Source organism: Myxine glutinosa, chromosome 12 (assembly GCF_964187855.1).
Source record: "Myxine glutinosa chromosome 12, kmMyxGlut1.1, whole genome shotgun sequence".
Lineage (NCBI taxonomy): Eukaryota > Metazoa > Chordata > Myxini > Myxiniformes > Myxinidae > Myxine > Myxine glutinosa.
The window spans coordinates 44,137,597-44,156,361 of NC_136272.1; the positions used below are offsets into that span (position 1 = coordinate 44,137,597).

At 44.2% G+C, this 18,765-nt stretch overlaps 1 protein-coding gene across 6 annotated transcripts in view; it reads left to right on the forward strand.

Moving 5' to 3' along the window:
• The first annotated feature begins 3,093 nt into the window (after nucleotides 1-3,093).
• Nucleotides 3,094-18,765, forward strand: part of CERK (ceramide kinase) — a 29,836-nt gene continuing 14,164 nt past the window's right edge. Inside the window, exons 1-5 of one of the 6 annotated variants that reach the window (XM_068132622.2) lie at nucleotides 3,094-3,324; nucleotides 13,932-14,057; nucleotides 14,276-14,401; nucleotides 17,057-17,185; nucleotides 17,307-17,370. In XM_068132622.2, coding sequence (XP_067988723.2) covers nucleotides 3,177-3,324; nucleotides 13,932-14,057; nucleotides 14,276-14,401; nucleotides 17,057-17,185; nucleotides 17,307-17,370 — 593 coding nt within the window. In that variant the 5' untranslated portion in view covers nucleotides 3,094-3,176. Of the gene's footprint in view, nucleotides 3,325-3,362; nucleotides 3,494-13,929; nucleotides 14,058-14,275; nucleotides 14,402-16,603; nucleotides 16,774-17,056; nucleotides 17,186-17,306; nucleotides 17,371-18,765 lie in introns of those variants that run through there. The other 5 variants (XM_068132620.2, XM_078766323.1, XM_078766324.1 and 2 more) reach the window with 5 other exon arrangements.

The window sequence follows — 18,765 nt, forward strand, 5'->3', positions numbered from 1 at the left end:
CTACACAATGTATCATCAAGAGACCCGACTTAAACTGAACCGTCTGATGAGATGATCCAGCGATTTTTGCACAAGACTAAATATGAAATAAAAACTGAAAATACCAATCCCAATGTACACCTTTATTATTGGGTTTGTTTCACAATGCAAAACGAACGAGGAATGAAAAACTTACGTTTACAAGAATTGTTGTAAAAATTGGCAATGTACCTTCAGTTTGTCCTTTTTTATAAACTCAGAATGTTTTAATTTACACAAGTACATCGTAATATTAAAAATAAAAATCCAAACCAAGAACGTAATTATTTATCATCCTTATCCTTATCCACATCAATCATAATCACATTAAACTGTTTTTTGTATACTGAATCGAGGCTCGTGAAAGAGCTAACATTTATTTCACAAACAAACAAACAAAACAAACCAGACAAACAAAATATACAAAAAGAGGGAGTGGAAGACAAGATGGGGAGAGAAGGGGAAGCACACAACCACAACATTTGAGAGCAGGGAGAAGTGTGGGAGGGAGAGGGCTTGGGGGCAGGAGGCGTGGGAGGGGGAGGGGGGGGGGGGGAGAGGTATAAAACACAAGGGGACCGAAATTAGCGGGGGTAGAAAAGATCAAGGTTTTGGATGGGGGAGGATAAGAGATGGTGGTGAACAGCTGTTTTATGATCGTATGTTTATTGGTGGCAATTCGCATTTGCTGATTTATTCATCATCCTCATCGTCATCCTCGTGGGTATCATCCTTAATTACGTTTCCACAATCACGGCCATAGCACTTACAGAGAGAAGTACAGGGAAGTCTGTTATTGAAGCAGCTGCACCTTCCTTTACACCTTGATTTACATGCACATTTCGTCAGTTCAATCACAGCTCCAGGGGCGGGCAGGGCGAGACACCTCCCTGGAACATAAACACCTTCCTTAACATTCCAACAATTTTCTTCAATGGGAGGAAGAGCCGGACAGTTGGTAGTGTTTGACCTATCATGCATGGCAATGTAATTTGCACGTGTGATATGTGGTAGTAAGGCAGCACGAGTCGGAGGTAACATCTCTCCCTCCAAGTTCTTGGAACCAAACATTTCCCATCTTAGATCTGATGGGGTTGTGGGACCTGCCGAGCAGTACACGCAGCAGACGAACTGCTCCAAACCCTTGACCTGTGGTGGCAATTCGCCATTGACCAGGACACTCGGAATAGGACCTTCACCAAGCACCATGAAGCAGTTGACTGCTGGGTCATCATCTTCAAGCGTCATGTAGGCACCAACCCAGGTCTTCTTGGAAATACCCACAAATTTCCCACCCCAGTCAGCGCCGGTGAAATTGTGGAGTCCAATGAGTCCTTGGCATTTGTGACGTCCAATTACTTACACTCGCTCTACCACATCAATTACTCTGAATTTTGTGCCCTTACCGGTCAATAACGTGAGGCGAGTCAGAGCTCCAAGTCGACCATGAGAGACCAGATCAAAAAGAAGCGCGAGAACGTCAGTGTCTGGTGACCAAACACATATCTCCCGCCAAGCATTCTCGGCTACAGGTGACAGGACTTGGTGAGGAATAAGCGTATCGGCCTCTTCGTGTGAATGTTCATCTTCAAAGTCGTAGCCCTTTATCTTGTTGCTGTACACAACAACGGGCATGAAGGCCCTATTATCGGCAAAGTTTTCAAGCAAACCCTGGGCGAGTTGTCAGAATACTTTTGGTCTTTGAGGAAGATAGAATCTCTTCGAGAGACACGGTGAGCTTCATTTCTGGGTGAATTTCAAATTCAGTGGACGTTACTGCTCTCTTCTGGTGTGCCTTGTTCTTCAAAGACTGTTCCAGGTAACGGTCAAATACCACTCTGCCCTCATCGTAGCCAACCATCATCATCTCAATGTGCTTGATGAATGCCTGTTGAAGATCAGAAAGCTTGCGCATGGTCGGTGTTTTCTTCATGCCCTGCAGCACAGCCATTGTGTCAACAATAAGAACACGGGGTGGAGAACCCTCAGATGCTTTTTCAAGAACAGGGACAGATTGAGACAGTTGGGCCTTGGTTTCTTCAACAGCGTGCATCAGACTGGCTTTGTCCATTGGGATATAGAGAGGACCATCAAGAGCGTGCATCAGACTGGCTTTGTCCATTGGGATATAGAGAGGACCATCAAGAGCGTGCATCAGACTGGCTTTGTCCATTGGGATATAGAGAGAACCATCAAGAGCGCAAAGGGAACGCGGCACTAGTGACATCTCATACTCTCCTATTGTTTCCTCTAGTTTTGGTACCAGCTCAGGACGGCTTCCCTGGATGATGAGAAATCTGCCAAACAGTTTGCGCTCTTCACGCAGTTTGATAACCTTTTCACCCACATGGAATTTTGTTTTCTCCATGCAGTTCGAGAAGGTCTTCAATTTGAGCTTCTTCATTGGGTCCCAAACTCAACCCGTTGATGTTGGCAGCAATCTGTCGTGAAGGAACTGCTCAAACCGCTCCTGACCCTTCTCAGCAAAGTTTAGAATATCGTGCTTTGCATCTTGTGGTACTTGAGCTGATGAAACCAGGCTTTTCAATGGAGACATCAACATGAATGGATTGCCTTCGCAATGTATTTCAATGGAGTGACGCATCTCCAGAGCATTTTCTCTTGTCCTCACAGAAACGTCTCCAGAAAGCTGGTAGTGTTCACTTTGGGACAACATTAGCATGTTCCAAAAGTTCCTCAAAATAATACAACATTCCTAAAATTGGTTCATAATTATGATTATAATCAGTGGAGATAGACATGAGTTCAGTCCCGGATGGGGGGTGGCCTCCCAGAAGACAGGGGGGCTCCAGAATGACATCTAGGGACAGGAAAATTTGGACCCCATCATTTTTCAACATCAAGATTCCAAATCAAACTGAAAATGCTAAAAAATCAATTTTAGCACACAAATCCTACAGGATTACACTTCATACCACACTAATACCCGTGTACTTCACTACTGACACTTCACAAAACAACAACACACGTGATCTTTAACCTTCCTGTTCTCTGATTGGATGGGTAGGCGGGGCCGAACGACACGCTCGAGTCAATCCTCTGTCCGACATCGACATGACCAAATAAGGATTTCCTGGTTGGAGCGCTCGTCACGATGGCGTGTAGCGTTTACTAATACAAGGGGAAAATACCAAACTATGGGGAGTAACTTGCTCACCTCATTCCTCCAGGTAAAGAAGCGGCGGTTCGTGGTTTCGCTCTCCTCGGCGCAGCTGCAGTGGAATGAAGTGCCGACGAAGGGGGGTGAGCGTGGTGATCATCGTGCGATTGGAGACGAAGCCGAAGGTGAGTGTAAAGGAAAACATCAGGTGTGAGTGACGCTCAGTCGAAGGCGAAGGTATTGGAGGTTGGGACGATGTGTACAGGTAGAGCACAGCGGGCACAGGTACAGCACAGCGGGCACAGGAACGCTTGTTGAAAACAAAAGGAATGACTTCAGAGGGAACGATCCAGCGTACGGTAACCACATCTGCTCATTCGTTTGTGTAGACTAGAGCAACTCGGGTGGAGAATAGTCGGGGTGGTGGGAATGGTAAAGTGAAGGAGTATGCAGACGGATATAGATTATAGGACAGGTGGTCTTCATTGCCTTGATAATTCTTGCGGGGGTTTTGGATCTTCATGTGAAGCCGAGGCGGGTTTTGGATCTTCATGTGAAACAAGGCGGGTTTTGGATCTTCATGTGAAGACAAGACTGGTTTTGGATCTTCATGTGAAGACGAGGCGGGTTTTGGATCTTCATGTGAAACAAGGCGGGTTTTGGATCTTCATGTGAAGACAAGACTGGTTTTGGATCTTCATGTGAAGACGAGGCTGGTTTTGGATCTTCATGTGAAGACGAGGCGGGTTTTGGATCTTCATGTGAAGACGAGGCGGGTTTTGGATCTTCATGTGAAGCTGAGGCGGGTTTTGGATCTTCTTGTGAAGACAACGCGGGTTTTGGATCTTCATGTGAAACAAGGCGGGTTTTGGATCTTCATGTGAAGCCGAAGCGGGTTTTGGATCTTCATGTGAAACAAGGCGGGTTTTCGATCTTCATGTGAAGCCGAGGTGGGTTTTGGATCTTCATGTGAAGCTGAGGTGGGTTTTGGATCTTCATGTGAAGACAAGGTGGGTTTTGGATCTTCATGTGAAACAAGGCGGGTTTTGGATCTTCATGTGAAGCCGAGGCTGGTTTTGGATCTTCATGTGAAACCGAGGCTGGTTTTGGATCTTCATGTGAAGACAACGCGGGTTTTGGATCTTCATGTGAAACAAGGCGGGTTTTGGATCTTCATGTGAAGCCAAGGCTGGTTTTGGATCTTTATGTGAAGACGAGGCGGGTTTTGGATCTTCATGTGAAGACAAGACTGGTTTTGGATCTTCATGTGAAGCCGAGGCAGGTTTTGGATCTTCATGTGAAGACAAGACTGGTTTTGGATCTTCATGTGAAGCCGAGGTGGGTTTTGGATCTTCATGTGAAGCCGAGGCGGGTTTTGGATCTTCATGTGAAGCCGAGGCGGGTTTTGGATCTTCATGTGAAGACAAGGTGGGTTTTGGATCTTCTTGGGAAGACAAGGTGGGTTTTGGATCTTCTTGGGAAGACGAGGTGGGGTTTGGATCTTTTGGGAAGACTAGGTGGATTTTTGGATCCTCATGTACAAGATCCTACAAGGCTGTAGAAAGAAATCAAGACCGATAGTCTGAGAACGGCGTAGTTGATACTTTAGTTGAAGAGGATAATATGACCTGGTTGGGGATACCATTGAGCAGTTAGCAAATAGTGTAAAGGTTTTTTTTTTTTTAATTGCAATAAATTCCACATTCCTGTGCCACCTTCAGTTGCACGTCAGGCATTGACAGCAGGTTTGTGAAGGACTTGGACAAACAACGTACACAGTCTGAATGTTACTATATCGAGTGAATGGGAAACTGCAAATGGGGAATCCACGAATGTCACGGATGGAAACCCTTACGTCATTTTTCTCATTCTGCTTTAAACTCTATCTCTATATTTTCATTCCAAACGGCATCATTCATCATTCCAATCACAAATTCATACTAAGGTATTAAGATATCAAAATGTCACACTAAAATGTGCAATTTGATGCCTGTCTGTCTGTCTGAGTGTCTGTCTGACGATTTTTGACTGTGATACATTACATCGCCACTTTTCCAATTTCAAACAAACTTGACAGGAGGACTAAGGGTCACACAATGAAGGTTGTATCGAATTCATTTACCCGGCCTCCCCATGGGGGTTTTTTCTGCCAAGGGGGTTTTCCCCGCCAATGGGTTTGAGGTGTATATCCATTTTAAGATAGCTTTATCGTGGTGTATTTCCAAGGCTGCTTCTAATAAACATAACTAAATGTAATGGCATAATATTAGTGGTATTACAAAACAACATTAATACTAGTAATATCCCGTCTCCCCAAGGGGTTTTTTGTGCTTGAACAAACACCGCGTTAAGGTTTATGAACAGCTTATTGTGCTGTTTTCATGGGAGCACCTCTACCAGAAGAAAAAATATTATAAACCACAAAAACGTTTGATTACCTTTTGAAACAGTTGCTACTGCTATTTAACACTAAACTGAAAGGGAAGAAACCCAGGTGTGTTCAGTTACCAATCGGCTAGCTAGCACTTGCCAAGCCAGCCGTTCCTTATCGACGGTTTTGAATGGACTGCTTGGTCAAATGATGAAACCACATGGCGAACGCATTGCAAGAAACTTGGTAAATGAACACATCCCCAATATTATTGAGGCTCAATCTTAGATCTACTGTAATATATATACCACATAGAGCAATGACCCTTCTTGCCGCTCCTGTACGGAACGGGTGTACTAGTAATGTTAAGTCATGAATGTATTGAGATATTATCGAACTGGCGAACCATCGTCATCTGTTCACTTCCGTATTTGGGAGCAAGGTCCGTGTCGATGGCATTTCAAAATCATAATTGTATTGAGGAATTTCTGAAACCTCCTTACCTACCTTACGACACCTGCTGGGACCCCAAAACATTCCACAGAAGGTTATTATATTTCCTTTTAGTAAAATATGCAACTGTAATGGTTAATAAATGCTGTCCCCCTCATCTCTGATTAGTGGACGTTTGTGAGGGACATACATACATACATACATACATACATACATACATACATACATACATACACCAGAAAAACAGACAAACGCTGTTCCAGATAGCATTGCCCTACAGGCTACGCCGTTATTATAAATGCAACCCACTGAATTGGAAGTTCACGGTCATTGATGCACTTTTTTTTTTTTGCACCACCTTATTTAACAAGTTACCTTAGTTATTTGTTGCCTGTTGTGTCCTTTATGACATCCCTAAAACAGTAAGTTTCCTGTTTGGAATGATTTTCAATTTTGATTGACATGGCAGACAGACTGACGCCATTGCTTTACTGAGCTGTGCACATGCACACTCAGGACGAGATTCCACAAAATTTTCCAAGTTGGAGTCAAAGTACGGCTAAACTGCTGGTTCGTGTTCCGATTCATGTTATAGTGTTCAGAATATAATTCAGTTAGAATTAAGTTGTTCCTCAATCATAGACTGACAGACAAAGCGATCCAATTGCTTAACCCATCTATTGCAACACGTGCGCGGGGTAACTAAAGTCAACAATTGTTGCATCGCTCTGCTCACGGAGGGTCACATGACCGACGAGAGTGATGCATCATGTGATCTTGCATTGGCAGATCGCTCCCCATGGGATCTGGTGTTTCTCAGTTTTATGGTGGTAGGATTGGAGAAGTCTCTGCATTTTGTCGTTTACGGACGTTGTAGAGTGGTAGGAAGTCAAACATTTTGGGCCAACTTTACGAAAGGCGTTTAAGAATTAGACGTGTAGAATCGCTAATCGTGCGATGATGACCCGTTCAAAGTTAATCGCATATCACCGAAGAGTATTTATCTAATGCACAAGCGTTTAAATAACAAGTAAACTTTTACACATTGGCAAGGGCCTGTTAAAAGTGCGGTTAAAGTCTTGAAGCAAGCAATGTGGATGGTATAGTTCAAACTGCAGTTGTGCTCACATGTACTTCCTGGTAGTTTAAGTTAACTTTAGAATAACTAAGGGTATGGAATGAGTGGCAAAATGTCACTAGATCTGCATACATAAAAAGTAGACAGCCACCAATTAATTTTATCCTGTAGTATACAACCTAAACGTAACATGATAGATGTTACAATAATCATCATCGGTCACTTCGATCCAGATTACCCAGTGTGGTAAACATGTGGGAACCATAGCTCAGATACAGACATTGTACACATTCACAGATTGTCTTTTCCATGATCAATGGTTGGAGAGATGGATGGATGGATGGATGGATGAGGGGAAGGAGGTATGTATGAGGGCAAGGAGGAATGGATGCATGGAAAGAAGGAAGGAAGGAGGGATGGATGAGTGGAAGGAAGGAGGAGGGTTGGATGATTGGAGGGATGGATGGATGGATGGATCTCTCGAAGGAATCATTTTGTTGGCTGCTGAATCTAATTCAAGATGACATGGGGATCAACCTACAATTGGTAACAATGCGCTGAATCCCCTCCAACAATTGTCTGCGGCGCTTTGATTCTATGTAAGTCAGTTGGATGTTGGAGATATGGGTGAGGTTTCACAGGCTAATTGGTGTTTTAGACGCACACAACTAAGCAGATGTTAATCTCCCTTTGTAAATTGCTGTTTAGACGTGTGTTTTGCTGTGCGTGTACAACGATGCTTTTGTCAGCGTTTAAGGGTCAGGCGTGTGTTCGCAAGATGCTTGCTAAACACCTTTCTTAAATTCGGCCCTTATCAATTGAAGGCAATGTACAGTGGTAAGTGTTAAAGTTTTAAGTATAGTACACCCGCTCACTACGGGAGCGGCAGAAAGGGTCTTTTCTCTTTGGGGTAAATACATTACAGTAGATCTATGGTCAGGTCCCAACAACATTGGGTGTGTTCATTTACCAAGTTTCTTGTGGAGAAATCGCCAAGTGGTTTAAGCATTCGAGCAAGCACTCCATTCAAAACCGTTAAGGAATGGCTGGCTTGGCAAGCGCTAGCTAGCTGCTTGGTAAATTAGCACACCCCGGGCTTCCTCCCTTTCAGTTTCATGTTAAACAGCAGGAGTGAGTTTCAAAAGGCCGCCACGAAAAACGCCATGTTGGTGACAGGAAGGGTCATGTTATTAACCCAACCATTGTGGGGTATATAGAGTACAGTAGATCTTTCCTCAGTTCTGTAAGTAAAACTTGCCTCACGGATGTCGGAATTCCTCCAAATTTCTTTGTTTAGTGTTATAAACAGTATTGGCGACTGTTTAAAAAGCTAATCATACGTGTTTCTGGTTTATAATAATTTTACCTCTGGTAGAGGCCATTGCTCCCACGAAAACGCCATGATAAGCTATTTATAAACGTTGACTACGTTTTTTTCAAGGAGGAAGAACCCCTTGGGGAGGTGGGATATTATTGGTTTTAATATTGTTTTGTAATAACATTAATATTGTGCTATTATCGTTCGTTTTGTTATTAGAAATGGCCTTGGAAAAACACCACGATAAAGCTAATTTAACATTGATATACACCTCAATATGCAACCCCATTGACTGCAATGGTGGGGAAACCCCCCTTCGTGGAGAAAACCCCCTTAGGGAGGGGAGCAAATGAGTTTGCTAAAACCTTCATTGTGTGATCCTGAGTCCTCCTGCCAAGTTTGGTTGAGATTGGATGAGTAACGATTGAATGTATCGTGGTCAAAACTCATCAGACAGACACCAAATTGTGTATTTTAGTATGATTTAAAGATTTATACAATCGGAGCTCTTAATCAGGGACCTTGGTTGTAACAAACATTTAGAACTTGTTTTAATCAATGCATAGACTCCTAATATTCATGATCCACATTGCTAGAAAAGCCAGAAATAAAGATCGCTTTGGCCTAGCTAGATGAACACAAACCACAAGGCCTGAGGAAGGGGGATGGAGACATTCAACTGGGCGCAGCTTGCTTGGGCCCACCCACCCCCTTGGAACTGTCAGAGGAGAGCCTCGGAGAGACAGAATTTGTTTTTTTGGAAACTGAATTTATGCTTGGGAACAGCGGCTTGTGTCCAGCAAGGCCTGCCTTTTCATCCTCTATTTTAAAAAAGTGTGCAACATATACTGTACTTTACTGTACATACTGTAATGCACTGTACTGCATTTATCATCTGGTTGGGATTTGAACCAAAACAGACATAGAATGTCAATCTCTCTTGCAGCCAATGATGCAAATCGTTACTAGTCTAAATTAAATCTCTGTATCAAAACGAAGATGCTAACCTAACGCGATAACTCGGGTTCAACGTGTGAGTAACTACAAGAATATGACGATTGCTGTTTTCTACTTTGGTTTGCAAGTTCCAGATTTTCCCGTTAATGTTTGGCCTCGACTTATCATCATAAACGATGGTTCTAAACTGTAAATTAAAGAACTCCTTCTGATCACTCTTTATTGATATGCTTGATTTGTTTTTAACTGCTTGCAGAATGTAAGCACAATCAGCTTCATGCAACATATTCTAACAGCATGTGGTCTGTATAAGGACTCTTGCCCTCACACACAGGTGCTAGGACCCCAGCCTCTTACGTCGGTGGCTTGGCACACACCGAAGGGCACGCTTTTTACACTAATTGCCTTTGGTCGGACTCTGGCACAGGCAGCTTGTGTGCGAGCTTCATCCTGCACCGCATACACTCGGGTACGAACACCCTTCTGGGAAAAGTTCGCATATAGACCAGCGTTACCTGCACTTGCTCCCTAGTTACAACATTCCTGGGTGTGCCCATTACCTGGTTGTGACAACCGCACCCAGCAATCGTGCCACTCATTTCGGCTCTCCCAGAACAAAGTCCTCACCTGTGGGGTTGCGCACACCTCGCTTCTTATCGCCCCATATCCTGGCACCTCCTCTTCTACACGCTCTATCTCTTCCCCTGGTGCCAATTACCTCCGCCCACCAATGGTGGATGGAGGTTATGTTTTCACCCCTGTTTGTTTGTGTGCAGGATATATCAAGGTTGTGTACGGATTCGGACGAAATTTGGTGGACAGTTTGGGTGTGTGACAAGGATGAGTTGATCTGATTTTGGTGAAGATTCAGATGCTATAATTTTGAAAGTGATTTTTCACTGTGAGAGATCGGTCCAAAAACCACACATAGCACGATATTTATCCCCATGCTTTTTGAAAAAATAAACCGGGGGGCTGTAATTGGCTGTCAGCGAGACGGATGTACGGCCAGACGATCTCCTAAATGGTTGGGCAGAAATTCACCAAGCCTGGTAGTTATGATCAACACATGACACAAAGGTGAAAAAGCAGTGTCATGTTTGGCCCTGCTCCCCTGGGGGCGTAGGCAAAAGGTTAAAATACCGAAAAATGCAATTACCGGTACATTTTAAACATTTTTGAATGCATTTTGTACAGTATATGCAGCCAACATGGGAGAGGCATGAAATATGTAATGCTTTTTAAGGGATTTCACCCACCGGGTTTTTGGGTTTCACCATGCTCCAGGGGTTGGGGACTTGGAGTGACAGGGGTCCATATGGGGAAAAAAACTCAGAATTTGATGTTGGGTCATTCCTGGTGGAACTTTTTGCCATCTTTCAACTTTGCTTTAGGTGGGAAGCGTGGGGATTTCCAATGGTGCGTGATCAACTTCGATCTCTAGTCGAAAATGTTGTGGATGGATTCGGACAAAACTTGGTGGATAGGTAGGGGTTGTGACCAGGACTAATTTATTAGATTTTGGTGAAGATCTGGATCCGCATATCAGAATTTTTGAAGTGATTCTACGCAGAAACAGAAACAGAGACAGAGATCCAAACACGATATATCGCATGATATTTCAAAACGTTGTGTACAGGTTATGACCAAAGCAGGTGGAGCAGGTGGATGAGTTGGGTGGGTGATGAGAACAAGCCCATTTGATTGTGGTTCAGTTCTGGATCCAGAGATGGCCTTTTGGTGGGATACAAAACGTAAACTGGTCAGCCTGGTGTAGGTATGTGTGGGTATCAAATGTGTTTCCTTTGTACCTAGTAATTGGGGAGTGGAGATATGTTTAAGGGGGTAATTATATTTGAATGCACAGGTGTTTAATGTACAGTGCATTCAGAAAGTATTCAGACCCCTTCACTTTTTTCACATTTTGTTATGTTGCAGCCTTATGCTGAAATCGTTTAAATTCATTTTTTCCCCTCATCAATCTACACTCAATACCCCATAATGACAGAGAGAAAACAGGATTTTAGAAAGTTTTGCAAATTTATTAAAAAGAAAAAACTGAAATATCACATTTACATAAGTATTCATACCCTTTGCTATGACACTTGAAATTTAGCTCAGGTGCCTCCCATTTCTCTTGATCATCTTTGAGATGTTTCTACACCTTGATTGGAGTCCACCTGTCGTAAATTCAATTGATTGGACATGATTTGGAAAGGCACACACCTGTCTATATAAAGGTCTCACAGCTGACAATGCATATCAGAGCAAAAACCAAGCCATGAGGTCGAAGGAACTGCCTGCAGAGCTCAGAGACAGGATTGTGTCGAGGCACAGATCTGGGGAAGCCTACAAAAAAATTTCTCCTGCATTGAAGGTTCCCAAGAGCACAGTGGCCTCCATAATTCTTAAATGGAAGAAGTTTGGAACAACCAGGACTCTTCCTAGAGCTGGCAGCCCGGCCAAACTGAGCAATCGGGGGAGGAGGGCCTTGGCAAGAGAGGTGACCAAGAACCCGATGGTCACTCTGGCTGAGCTCCAGAGATCCTGTGTGGAGATGGGAGAAACTTCCAGAAGGACAACCATCACTGCAACACTCCACCGATCTTGGCTTTATGGCAGAGTGGCCAGACGGAAGCCTCTCCTCAGTGAAAGACACATGGAAGCCCACAGAATCTTGTTTCTCACAGTCTAAGAGTCCTTTAGGTGCTTTTTTGCAAACTCCAAGTGGGCTTTCATGTGTCTTTCACTGAGGAGAGGCTTCCGTCTGGCCACTCTGCCATAAAGCCAAGATCGGTGGAGTGTTGCAGTGATGGTTGTCCTTCTGGAAGTTTCTCCCATCTCCACACAGGATCTCTGGAGCTCAGCCAGAGTGACCATCGGGTTCTTGGTCACCTCTCTTACCAAGGCCCTCCTCCCCCGATTGCTCAGTTTGGCCGGGCTGCCAGCTCTAGGAAGAGTCCTGGTTGTTCCAAACTTCTTCCATTTAAGAATTATGGAGGCCACTGTGCTCTTGGGAACCTTCAATGCAGGAGAAATTTTTTTGTAGGCTTCCCCAGATCTGTGCCTCGACACAATCCTGTCTCTGAGCTCTGCAGGCAGTTCCTTCGACCTCATGGCTTGGTTTTTGCTCTGATATGCATTGTCAGCTGTGAGACCTTTATATAGACAGGTGTGTGCCTTTCCAAATCATGTCCAATCAATTGAATTTACGACAGGTGGACTCCAATCAAGGTGTAGAAACATCTCAAAGATGATCAAGAGAAATGGGAGGCACCTGAGCTAAATTTCAAGTGTCATAGCAAAGGGTATGAATACTTATGTAAATGTGATATTTCAGTTTTTTCTTTTTAATAAATTTGCAAAACTTTCTAAAATCCTGTTTTCTCTTTGTCATTCTGGGGTATTGAGTGTAGATTGATGAGGGAAAAAATGAATTTAAACGATTTCAGCATAAGGCTGCAACATAACAAAATGTGAAAAAAGTGAAGGGGTCTGAATACTTTCTGAATGCACTGCTAAGTTTCTTTCTGCTAAGTACATGCTAAGTTTCTTTATGCTTTGTACTAAATTCTAGGCTCGAGGAGGAAGGTAACAGAGGGCCCCATGTTTGCAGACCAACAGAGGATCAAAGGGGAACAGGGAGATGAACATTGCAAAGGATCGCATGAGTGGCAGAAAGGAGAGGGATGAGAGACTATTATTGGGAGTATTCAAGTGAGCAGGGGATAGTGTGGGAGAAAGCATATGGTGACGGCAGGTAGCACTCTTGAAGTACCGTTGATGTCCTCGTCATTTGGCCGGTGTTTTTCATTAATAGAAGACAACATTGATATCAGTATTATAAGTACCATTTAATTGGAAATGCAGTAATGCATAACAATTCCTAATTATTCCATTCATTGCAGACTTTCTGGTGTTACCTGATAACAGTTTGAGTGGTGGTATTACAAGTTACCGTTTGTACAGCATTGCAGTGAAGGTTTCTTGTGCAAATCTTTTTTTTGGGGTTCATCGAGGAGCTTGTACAAATTTTTACAACTAGCAACGGTACCCGCCCTATGGGCGGGCCTTCAATTGGGAGGCCCAAATGAAAAGGCAAAATATCAGAAATTGAAGGATTTATTTTATTTTAAACGATTTATATAAACTTCCGTTAAATCATATCACACGCAAATCATCAAAATCTAAACAGTATTTGTAGAATTTCAATAAAAGCCGCATCACTGTTCATATCGGTAAATATTATTCCATCGTGTTTGAAAAAACTGGAAAATTGGAAAATTGGGAAAACAATATAGCGTATTTTACTCCAGGGGGTCCCAGGATTACCCACCCAAAATATCGTTGCGATCGGTTGAGCCGTTTTTGCGGCACCTGGGAACGGACGGACGGACGGACGGACAGACAGACATTTGGTGAATTGCAGTAAGATGCAGGACAAAAACATTAGTACACATTGGTGTACTTTTGTATTGGGTATGAAGACATAAGTAGACAATAGGCAAACATATGGTATGTGTGATTCTCCTCGATGGGCAACGTTATCATTGTTAGCATTTCCAAGCAGCATCTCGGTTGTGTTGGTAGTGACATGGCTCTCCCGGTCTTCCAGGTTTGTCAGGTACTGTGGTGCCGCTTGAAGAGGTGGTGGCAGTGAAGACGCAGGTTAAAGGGAACGGTGAAGCAAAGGATGCATGTTACGCGCTCTCGGCCCCCTCACAGTGCGAGGCCTTCACAGGTAGAGAGCAATGCATTTGTACATCATTTGCACATACTTCCTTCATTTGATATGGTTTGAAGGTTGGATGGTTGACGTTTCTTGATTGTTGTGGCTTGGAAGGCTCGGCCTTGGATAAGAATCTGCATCGTTGGTTGAAGCTGCAGTGTTTCTCCTTTACTGTGTTATCACCATTCTGGAGTGGTCCTGATGTTGGTACGACTCCACAAACCTCGCAGTGTACCATATTGAACGTCAACCTGGGAAGCGCTGGGCTCTCCAGCACGTCACCTTCTGCAGTGATGATGATGGTGTACCCTGCCACCGATGGATTCAGACCCTCAACAAGCACGTCGCCATGCAAGGTGTGTCCCGAATGACTCGTTTCTGTCCAACTTGCCAAGGTGAGCGATTCAAGATGAACATGGCTACTCTCCTATCCTTGTGCCATTAGAGTGTGTTGTTACTTAGCGGCTCATGTCACAGTGCATGTGTGACGTACCTACGGAATGTGTAACTTTGATCATGGCCAAAGGGGCGACTAAATTGAGTGAGACAAAACTTAAACGAAAATAACTTTAAATCATTGCTTGCAAATTTCCCTTTGCGATGCTATATGACGAGAGATACCATAATGCCCTAAATGCATGTTTAAGGGGATGTTCCAAGAAAGGCCGAGTACTGTACAGTGTACATACATTTTCTTTCTGTCCAATAGTGTCACGCCGTGATTTGTTTGTACTAGTGATGCCTCCAATTTGCCTGAAAGTGTTGCATCTTTGATAGCCCATTGCAATTTGGCTGTTGGATCACATTGAGTTGGGCAATCTGGCCAAATGTACCTTTTAGGGACATTGGAGACCTCCTGGGAAGGTGAAGACACCTTCCACGTTTCTCCTTTCCTCCTCTCGGCCTATTTTCATCGATATAATCAATAGTGGACATGTTAAGTGCTAAAAATAGGGTGTTGACTTCAAGTCGTGATGCAAAGGTCCCCTTTGGCGTAAAAGTTCCTGTGCCCTAGGAACAAAATTATCCAAAGACACAAGTTGTATCTTAAAATCCAAGATGGCTGCTGTCAGCCATCTTGGAAAACATGGCCAACCCATAGCCCAGGAAGCATTTCTCATCTATCTATAATTCCAGTAATCTCTGTACGTTTGTACGTTTGTACGTTTGTTTGTCTGTGACCGCTGTTTCTCGACAACCACGGGTCCGATATACTTTTAACTTGCCAGGTATATTGCTGGGGACCCGAGGATGTGCCTTTTCAAGGTTTGAAATTAATCGGACAAGTACTTACCGAGCTATGGCGATTTAGCCGTTCGCCGTTCGCTTTGGCGTTGCGAATGGACCAAACCATTGCATGTAAATAGAGGGGGGGGTTCTGTGGTCGTTGCGAATGGACCAAACCATTCATGTAAATAGAGGGGGGGGGGGGGGTTCTGTGGTCGTTACTGCCACGTGGTTTCAAAGTTTTTTTTTGTTGTTGTTGTTTGCACGCATGTTTTTTTGCACCCACGTACGGGCACGCCCTAGGATGTTTACACACACACACCCCTACACAATTTTTTTTTTTTTTTTTTTTTTTTTGGCAAGGAACGGGCACCCACGTACGGGCACGTCCTAGCTTATATATAGTACGGGCATGCCCTAGTATAAACAATTATAATACATGTTTCCCAGCTGGTGGAAGAAGAAATGCGGGCAAGGGAGTTAACAAGGGGAGATGCAGAAAATAGGGCAAAATGGAGAAGATTGTCATGGGGACCGCAAGGCTAACCCCCGCTCTAGCAGGGAAAATGGCCTTAAAATGCATGTTGTTGTTGTTGTTGTTTCCCAGCTAATTTGAGGTCACCTAACTCATTTCTGGCATCACTTCTGCATTGTGGATGCATTTAAAGGTAAAGTCAGGTAAATTAAACATAAATTCGACATTTTTAAAATTGAGAGAAGAAGAAGAAGGTCACCCCCCCTAAAATTGAGAAGGTCCCCCCCCTCCATCCCCCCAAAATAGGAATTTCCAAACCGAACTAGCACACAACTAGTTAGATGAACTTGTTGGACCTAGTGATGAAACTAAACTAAACTACTAGTTAGTCAGTAATAGGAACATTTCGATGTAACTTGACCACAACCTTCATCACGCGTGATGTACCGAAGCTTGCTCACGGCACTAAGAAAATTAGGGGTCTGAGGAGGTATACGGGGTTGGAGGAGAGGGGGGTGTTTCCCCCCAAAATAGGTATTTTTTTTTTGTTTCTTTAAAGTCTTGTGATTATATTAGTATGATTCTACATGCTGCACTGTCTTCTAGCAACCATTGAAATTGGTGTAAAATACCCTTAGTCGGTGCAGTGTACTGTTTATTCTACCAGGTGAGCACCACGGGTATTGCCCCTAGGTTTTACTTTCACAATCCCATACTGCGTGGACCTAGTTAATGGTTCTAGGTTATGTAATATCAATAATCTATTAATCACCCAACCACTTATAAAGGAAATAGGAGGAGAAGAAGAAGAAGAGGAAATTAATTAGGGTTGGCAAAATAGCTGAGGTATGCACCCTTCCCTCTGTGCTGTCTAGCTTTGGTTTGAATGTCAAAGCCATCTTATAAACTACTTTAATGGGATTTCGCAGGCAGGAAGATTCATAAATGTGTGCGCTGTCCCACCGATGGACGTTAAGCTGGGTGTCCCCTCTGCGTTAAAGATCCTCGGGTGTCCTCAAAGAGAAGGCGAGCTATCACCGATACCTTGGTCAAATTACACATTCCTGCACTCACTAACAGCTGCGAAGGCACCGGCAAAACAACCAACACAATACGGGCCAAGATACTGCGTCAGCAGCACCAGCGCTCTGTCGAGTTTGGTACATCTCATGTCGTCATCAGTTTATTCACTACTGCACGTGCATACTCGTCGGAATTGCTTCGCTGACGATTGCTGTTCTTCACATTCTCCACTGACATGTCAAATGGATATGCAGAGGTAGTTTGAGCTTTTCCCGATGTTTTGCAGATAACGTTCGGCCGCAACGTCTCTTGGTGTTCATCAACCCTGTGGGTGGACGGTGTCGTGGGGAGGAAATTTACCGTCGCCACGTCGATCCCATCTTTAAACTTGCCGGCATTGACACTGACATTGTCGGTATGGAATGATCCTTATTTTGTGAGCTCTGCAGTCCGATAACCACCTTAACCCGACACCTCTGCTCACCGGGTTGGAATTTTGATCGACTTTTAATGACTCTGCACACGTGTGCCGGCAGTGACGCAACAAGCAAATCATGCAAAGGATTACATCCTGAACAACAACATTGAAGCATTTGATGGGTCAGTGGCATCACCGATTTATTTTGTCTCGGCATCTCATTTCCCTACTCATCCACCCATTCCGCCATGTTGTCTCTGTCCCATTGTAACTTGTATTATTAATTTTGAGAATCCTGTTTGTTCGTCCCCTATCGGTTTCACCGGAGGGGAGTATAGGTTTGCTTTCCATCTGTCCGTCCCACCTGTGGGTTTTCAGATTTTTTTCCCCACCCCCTTTAACATATTCAACTGAAACTTGGTACGTGTCTTTATTGTGATGTCACAGGCCAAGTTCAAGTTTCAGGGCGTTTCGTCAATTTTTCACAGAGTTAAACCCTTTTTGGACTTAGAAAATATCACATCGGTATGGGGACATTTATTGCAAAGCAGTTGTCTCTCTTGTTAATTCTTTTTAAGTTGAAACACTGATCGGCCATGATTCCTCCATTCTATGGGTACATGGCAACGCGGATTGTTTGTTTGTGCCTGTCGTATTGGGGGTGTCGGCTCTTTTGTTGTATGCTTGTGTGTTATTGTGACTGGTTGTTTGTTTGCAGTTATCATTTCAGGTGGGTGCAGCCCTGAGTGTGTGTTATGAGTGTTCATTACCTCCGCCACCAAAGGTTGTGTTTTCACCCCTGTCTGTTTGGCTGTGAACAACATATCTCAAAAAGTTATGGACGAGTTATGACTAAACTTGGTGGACGACTTGGTTATGTTACATTTTTATGGGAATGTATGTGAATTACTATTCAGGTCTTTGCTTATCAATGTGTAGTCGATTAAGGGTTGTTGTGGTTGGAGGGTCAGGAGCCCTTCTGGAAAAAGAGACCGGAAACGGAAGAAGAAAGACACGAGGTCGAGAGAAGCGACGAGGATTCTTCTTCCTCGCCCCGTTCCGACGAGAGGTGGGATCGATATTGAGCCGTGTGGAAAAGCGGCGTTCCCAAGCCCGTCTGGCGAGAGGAGTTACCGGGACGGGTACCTACCCGGTGGACACGTCAAGCTGCCGGGGGGGGCCGTGCACCGACCCAGCGTCTGGCACCGTTCGCGGCACCGTCTACAAAGACGCGTACGGGTCGCACGTTGGGGCCTAACACGCGTTGCAAGCGGCGTGTGGCTTTTGCCTGCTTTACAGTACCCGCTTCGCGTGGCCAGGAGGGGGCTGCAGCCGTGGTTCCCGGTACGATACATGCCCGGTGGAAAAACGTCCACCCGGGGTTCGTTCAACCGCCCGAGTGCGGCGAAGCCGACCATCATCTTGGTCAGGAGGGGCCCAGAGACATTGTGAGGGACAGAGACCAAAGGGGGTCGTGAGTACAAAAGGGGACACACGTATGTAAGATGGCCATCTTAATCATCTAGGGGATTGATTGTTGAGTGTGAATTGTGGATGGTGGATTGCTCGGGGAATAT